General features: G+C 41.6%; 1 protein-coding gene across 1 annotated transcript in view; it reads left to right on the forward strand.

Annotated features, from left to right (window-relative positions):
* Positions 1–7233, forward strand: part of NUP50 (nucleoporin 50) — a 1722767-nt gene extending 1715534 nt beyond the window's left edge. Inside the window, exon 8 of the mRNA XM_044088085.1 lies at positions 6794–7233. Coding sequence (XP_043944020.1) covers positions 6794–6993 — 200 coding nt within the window. The 3' untranslated portion in view covers positions 6994–7233. The remainder of the gene's footprint in view (positions 1–6793) is intronic.
* Positions 7234–8086: the final 853 nt, after the last annotated feature.

Consider the following 8086-nt stretch of genomic DNA (forward strand, 5'->3'; position numbering starts at 1 on the left):
TTACCAGAGGTTACAATATACCATTTCTATCCTATCCCATTCCAAAGAAAAGACTCCCAGATGTGCCGCCCCATCTGCGAGAGCCAGCAGCTATAGAAATTTCAAAGCTGCTAGAAAAAAGTCATCCAACCAGTCCCAGCGGACTAAAGAGGATTCAGAACTTACTCAAGGTTCTTTTTAGTTCCAAAGAAAACAGGGGACTGGAGGCCCATTCTGGACCTAAGCGACCTCAATACCTTCGTCAAGAAAGAAAAGTTCCGAATGGTCACGCTTCAATCGATCCTTCCATTCTTACAGAAGGACGACTGGATGTGCTCAATAGATCTGAAGGATGCATACTACCACATCAAAATGGCCAGGGCATCCAGAGATCATTTGCGCTTCCGGCTGGGTGCCAGTCACTTTCAGTTTCGAGCCCTGCCCTTTGGTCTGACCTCAGCCCCCAGGGTCTTCACCAAATGCATGGCAGTGGTAGCGTCTCACTTGAGACGCCTAGGATTCCAGGTGTTTCCGTATCTGGACGACTGGCTCCTTTCTGCCACCACCCAGCGTCAACTAGTACAGGCCAGAGACTACACTCTTCAACTGTGTGTTCACCTCGGAATTTCCGTAAACTTCGAAAAATCCTTACTACAGCCATCACAGCGTATCTTATTCATAGGAGCGGAATTAGATACACATCAGTTAATTCTAAGACTTCCTCCAGAAAGGATACTTTCACTTCAGACTCACATACGCCTTCTTCTTTTGTCCAGGAAATCCCCAGCAAAACTGGTACTGAAGGTTTTGGGACTCATGTCAGCTTCTCTTATTGCAATACCCTTGGGAAGACTGCACATGAGAGTCCTACAATGGCTACTGTTTGCACAATGGTCGCTCCAACAACTACCTCTGACACACGAGATTCTTATAACGAACACATGCAAATCACACCTAAACTGGTGGCTTCAGACTTGCAACCTTTCCAAGGGAGACCATTTGTGCTACCCACGACAGCTACGGTGACCACGGACGCTTCCCTGATAGGGTGGGGGCATCTTTCGGGACAGACAGTCCAAGGCGAATGGACCAATTTAGAGTACAATCTGCACATCAATGTTCTAGAGTTGAGGGCAGTGTTTCTAGCATTGCAACACTTTGCTCCCCTTCTTCCTCTGCGAACTATTGCAGTTCAGACGGACAACATGTCTGTAGTCTGGTACATAAACAAGCAAGGGGGAACCAAGTCCTATCAGCTATGCAGAGGCCATGAGAATCTGGCAATGGGCGGAGTCCACGGGTCGCTTTCTGATAGCAACGCACATCCCGGGGTCATCCAATGTCATAGCCGACAGGCTGAGCAGAGCAATACTGTTACCGCACGAGTGGTCCCTAAAACAGTCAGTTGCGAAAAGATTTTTCGCACGGGGCCAGCCTTCCTGCGATCTGTTTGCCTCCAATGAACGCCAAATGCAGGAGCTACTTTGCCCTATTACCCCTCCAGGGAAGTCCCCAGGGACGCACTGATTCACGATTGGCCCCCGGGTCTCCTGTACGCATTTCCTCCCTTCCCCCTGATCACAAAGTTTCTCCAGAAAACCAACAACCTACACAGGACGATAATCCTCATTGCCCCATTCTGGTCTCGTCAAATTTGGTTCCCCTTCCTCATGACACACTGCATTCGGGGACCCTGGATCCTGGACCCAGAGCCAGATCTATTGACTCACTCGTCAGGGGCTCCCCACCCCTCGCTCTTGTCCCTCCATCTAGCAGCTTGGCTGCTCCAATTCCCAACTTAGCCAGGTCTGATCTTCTTTCACCTGCAGTTCAGAATATATTAGTGGCTTCTCATAAAGCTTCCACTACTAAAACATATACTAGTAAATGGAAGCGCTTTGTATTCTGGGCAAATACACAGCAAGTGGACCCTGTTATAGCTCCTTTGAATAAAATATTAGAGTTTTTAACAGAATTGTTCCATCAGGGTGCTTCTCCTGCCACATTAAGAGTTCAATTGGCTGCCATTTCTAATTTCCATGTGGAAGAATGTGGTGCTCCTGTTATGGCCCACAGACTTTGTAAAGCCTTTTTAAAAGGGTCTTTTCATATTAGACCACCAATTAGATCTCCTACGTCACCTTGGAGTCTAAACTTATTATTATCTAAGTTGATGCTGCCCCCCTTTGAACCAGCCTCCTCCTGCCCATTGAAATTTTTGTCGTGGAAGACTCTCTTTTTGGTAGCCATTACATCCGCTAGGCGAGTATCTGAACTTCAAGCTCTCTCCATTAAACACCCTTATTTGATCTTTCACTCTGACAGAGTTTCTCTTCGCACTAATTCATCCTTCCTTCCTAAAGTTTGTTCTATTAACAATATTAATCAGTCCATTGAATTACCCACTTTCTTCAAGAATCACTCCAATAAAATGGAGTATATGTTACATAAATTAGATGTCCACAGACAACTAAGGTTTTACTTGGATAGAACAAAAGATCACAGGAAATCTGATCAACTTTTTGTAGCCTTTGCTGATAACAGAAAAGGAGTAGCGGTTACTAAAAGAACTCTTTCTAAGTGGTTAACTGATTGTATCATCTATGTCTATGATTCTTCAGATCAAACTCTGTTGCACAAACCCAAAGGACATTCCACAAGGTCAGTGTCTACATCCCTGGCTCATGCAGCTCGCCTACCACTAGACGCTATTTGTGCGGCTGCTACTTGGTCTAAACCACATACATTCATTTCTCATTATAAGGTAGACAAGGTTTCTAGGGACAGGGCAACCTTTGGTTCCACTGTGCTCAAGAACGTCCTTCCGTGAGTTCCTCAGGAACAAGGAGCTAGGGACGCTACCCATGCATGTGTAAGAACAAATGGCGAGATTGAACACTATCACATATAGAAGTTATGTCCTTACCATAACGTTCCATGTGGAGTGTTCATCTCGCCTTTGTTCTTACATTCCCACCCTCCCACCCTTAGGAAGAACGTTCAGTTTGGTGCCTGGTCTGGGGCATTCTGCTTCTGCATTGCAGTTGTTGTATATATGGTTGACATGTATATATATATATATATATATATATATATATATATATATGTATATGTATATATATATAGACTCTTAGTTTCTGTGCATATGTGATATTGGCATGAGTGTTTTCTCTCTCTGACTGCTGGTTTGCTTGCAAACTAGATCTGAGGTAAAGGCAGAGGGGGATTGTGGGTATTAGGTTGTCTCGAGCTTCTTCTCGATGCAGAGCTTGCAAGCGGCCGACACGGAGCCGAGGATCGGCTCCGAACCCATGTGCAAGAACAAAGGCGAGATGAACACTCCACATGGAACGTTATGGTAAGGACATAACTTCTATTTTCTGCAGTTAGTGCTCTGTTCATGGATAATACCATTCAGTCAGTTTACAGGTGATCCTGACATGTTTCAAACACCTGCATGATTTTTGTGTCCATTATTCCACAGGATGCATGTCAGTTGCTTCTACACTTCATGGCTTTGTGATGAACAGGATTGTGACCCAGCAAAAGCTCACTGTTAGACATTTGTCTAGTCTTCTCTGCATAACTTACTCCCTTGGTCTGAGGTGTAGGATTTTAGGTGTCTCTCGGAAAAATCAGCACTTCAGTACCCAGTCTGAACGTTTTTTTTTTTTTTTTTTACTGTCCTGTGATTCGGCCCAGCTAAGGAACAGTTGAAGGCAGATGTAATGGATGCCTTCTTAACCTTCTCAGTTGACCTAAAAAGAACATGCCTTGATGCTTCAAGTCGTTGCTGATATTGACTTCTGATTTTTAATAGTGTAGGAGAAGGTTTTCATTCTTGATTTTTCAGAAGGCGCTGGTTAGGGGGTTAATTGGTGGATTCGTGGGGTTAATGTATTGCTGTACTTTCACTGAGTGCATCAGAACAGGCATATACACACATCCTCAAGCACAGTATTATACTGAATTTTACTGAATGCGCCAACTCCTCCTTTGTAGAGGGGAGAGCCCTAACTGTGACTTGAGACCCAAGTTAGATTTGCTGCTCCAGAACCTGGTTGAGATGTCTGAAGAGGGCGAGGTGTGAAGAGGCTGAGGCACCTCCCCCCTCTTAGAGTACAACAGGTTTCTCTAATGTATTCCTCAACTTCACGGCCCTTTTCCTCCCTATTTAAATTGTCCTCTTTAAAGCAACAACAATAAAGCATTTACAATTTTTATAATTCCCCTTACTTCTGTAACAGAAGCCTACCTTCTCATACTGTGATGGTTTCACTTACAAAAGGATTCTCTCACATTTGAATAAAGCTTGCTGGAGTCACCCAATTACTGACATCATCGAGGCCAGGCAGTGCAGGTACTTTTTTTTTTAATCAGTTCCCTCCCCAAAGTGACATCACCACAGCCGTCATCTGATTCTAACTAAAGTAATAAGACCCACCCATTCTGTGATGTCATGGCTCCCTTGTCCTTCCCCCAGCCTGAGTGCTGTTCATTTTATTCAGTAGTAGTGTAGTAACACCGATGTTTGGAAACACAGAAATTTGGTATGCATGCTTATATATTCTGCACGGCAAATGATGCTTAGGTGGTGTATCGCTTGCATACTTCTCTGTTGTATTTGCATCAGATACTGCTAGTGTGCAGTGCGGGAATAGAAAGATTAAAACATTACCCTGGTTATGAGGTGGCAGTGCAACATATTCATAGTGGCTTAACATGAGAGTAGCTCTAAGCAAGCACCATGTGAAACCTGAACAAGCACCTAGAATTATTCAGTGCAGCTTCCACACCTTAAGTCTGAAAATGAATTCACATACTCATGAACAGGAGTAGCTGCATATAATATGCAGCATACTGATGGCTAAACGTGTATGGGCATGCCGGGTGGTTACTACACTGCAAAAGTGGTATGTTAATGGTGGAGATATTTAGAAGGCATGAGCAAACACACTAGTATATTAAAGCCATAGCACCAATTGAACTGGAGGCTGGCAAATAGATTTAGTAAGGGATTTTGTCCATGCACGAATATTTCAACAGTGATTCTTTGCAGGGGTATCCATTATCTGATTCAAGGTAAGTTAACCTTTCCTTTTATTTAAAAAAAATCAATAAAAATTTACTTTGTTATAAGTGACTTCTGGACACAAGAAAAAGGAAGGGGAAAATCTAGCAATGTGGTTTGTATGTACAAAAGAAGTTTGTATGTACAAAGACAAATCCAGGGACACTGCAAAAGTTTTTTTTTTTTTTGCAAAACAACCAGTGGAGTAAAAACATATGAAGGTAAACACTGCATACCAACACACTTTGCACATGTAAATCTCAATTTTTAACAAGGTGGAAGCATGAAGTGATACCTTAACACTTAAATTAATAAAGATCTAAACTGGTTAATAGTATAAATGTTTTATTCTTTAGCTCCTTGGTGCAAGACCTTACTGGATGTGATTGCAGTCAAATAAGTCCATGGCTATAGTGCAGCAAAAAATGTCCCCTCTAACAAAGGAAATGCTAGAGCAAAGATTAAATTACATGACTCAAGCACCCTGCTGAGATCTGCCAATCAATGGAATTACCAGGTCAAATTACCCTCAGGACTTTGACAGCTAGGGAAGCTAAGTGTTATGGGGGAGGGGAGAAGTAAATGGACTGGAATTCATTCTCTCACAAATTAGTGCTATTTAAACTAGATTAGAAAAAAAGTCAGCAGTAAACAGTACTTTGAGTGTGTTCTGTGGCATTTGCACGGTTTCTGTTTTAAGTAGTCATCTAGCAGGAGGGAATGTTATTTACACTGTTCTATTTTACTCAGTACTTTGTACACATGCAACATCTATGAAATGACAGGAACTTTAGGCAAACGGAGGCCTGCATGATGTAACATTTGTGAGCCAAACAATGATTTCTGGGATACTGGATGGCAACCTGATTTATCCAAACCACGTCAATATGCCAGCCTCCAGGTGGTCAGAGTCTGGAATTACATATAAAAATATTTAAAATCCTGTAAATAATCCCAGAGTGCTGTTAAAGTGTAGGAAACACCATGCCATGATGTTTTAACCGTGTTTTTTGAGTCTGTGGGTGCGGTACTCCTTTAAGAGAATGGTGAGACTGTCCGGGGTACTCTGAGTGCACTGATTTCACCAGAGGAAACTGGCATAGTGTGCACAATGTGCTTATTTCTGAAAGTGGAGTTAGTGGGCTTACGTCAGTCACCCACTGACTAGAGTAGCAGTCCCATGATGTACTCATAGGCATCTTCCAGGATGGATGCATGCTGGGCATGTGCAGAAACTTAAGACCATAAAGAAAAAAATCCTTATCCTTGAGCAGATATTGATTGCACTCCTGGTTTGGTTGCCCTTTCAGGAATAAATTAGCCTTAATGCTTTCTTTCCTGAAGAAGTGAATGGGTCAGTTGAGTGGCAAAGGGAGAAGCGCAGTGCTCAGCGAGGCAGACAAAAAAAAAATTCTGAAAGTTAATGATTGAAAAAGATACAGATTTAAATTATACTGAAGATGATGTAAATTTAAATTATACTGTATAATGTGTTTTTTAACTTTGTGGTGAGTATGCATAATTTTTTCTCGCTCAGTAGTCCCACAATTATGGGTTGCATCACACCACATGTGGGTATTGATGTATATATTTTTTTTATTTGCAATAATTTAACCTCCTGTTACCTAGTTTCAAGTGTGCATGTTACTTTACAAATGGTGTACCATAGCATTTTATTTCAAAACTGTTGTCATGCAAATGGTTATTACAGTACATAATGTTTTGTTTTTTTTTTAACTACAGGGAATATACTGCTAAATATTTTGATTCAGCCCCATATTCCATGTACAAGAACAGCGAACAATTTGATAATTGTCTGCGTTCCAAATCCACCAATTGATGAGAAGAATCCTACTACAGCATATACCATGTTAATAAGAGTGAAAACGGCAGAGGATGCAGAAGAGCTGCACAAACTTTTAATGGAGAAAAGGGAAGCATAGTTATAAATCAGTGTCCAAGTTGTTTCATGCAACAACATGCTGCTCTAGTCTTTCATTCAGAACATTTAGTTATTTTTTTAACAAGCGAAGTGAAACAGGTGATTGTTTAATTTGTGATGCCTTTGTCTTTAAAAAATGTTTGTAGAACTCTTCCTAACCTTCCTAATATTACTTGGCATCATAGTCTTTGAATAATGTTTGCTACCACTAACTGAAGTAAACAAAGTTCTGTTGAATTGATCTTGATCTCCCTCTTACCTGCCTTTACTAAAAGTCTTCAGTCTGAGTGATTTGTTTGGCCAGTGTCCCGCCACCACCAGTACAGTGTCATGCACCACGAATATTGACTATGCTATTCCCAGAAGTCACGTTGTACATCATGGAATATCCAGGGTGCAGTGCTGCTTCCATGTGTGAACTGGGTATTGCAGTTGCTGCTACTAAGTCTCATGCCTGAATAATGCCCTGATGTGTACTGTTTTCATACTAGGTATTTAGTGTTGCAGCCATTGCAGTACCTTTGCATCTTCTGTTTATGTATGTTAATTTAACTTTTGAGCCTCTACCACTACTGTCACTTAAACAGTGTCCAAGGGAAGCATCAACAGGGTATTCAGTAAATTCTGCAACATGGGTAGCAGCTACACTGAATATTTGCAGTTGAGGTCTTAAGAGTAATTGGGAAATTAAGACTCTGAATGTTTCTCATTATTGTCTAGCCACATTTTTTATGTTGTGTTTTTTGAATCTGGGTTTTCAGTTCACATTTATTGAATGTTTTAAATGTTTTTGAATTCACTTGGTCAGTTATTACTTCTGTGATACTTTTGCTTTTTTAATATAAATGCAGATGTACATATGTTCATTGTTCACTTTTACAGTAGAGCTAACACTGGAGACTTGTGTTGAAAACATTCCCACATCCTGTCCATCTTGGAGATTTTCACCTCTCCAAGTCAGGCTTTTCCACTTGGATATCAACACCTCTGCTATAAGAGACCTGTCCCATCCGCACATCTTAGTTTTCTTGCAGCAGTATGAAAAAGTTTGTGTCCGTTTGAATGCCAAGTGCCGTCAATCTGTCAGTTTGGTC

Source organism: Protopterus annectens, chromosome 11.part0 (assembly GCF_019279795.1).
Source record: "Protopterus annectens isolate FY-2018-M chromosome 11.part0, PAN1.0, whole genome shotgun sequence".
In the NCBI taxonomy this organism is placed as follows: Eukaryota; Metazoa; Chordata; order Ceratodontiformes; family Protopteridae; genus Protopterus; species Protopterus annectens.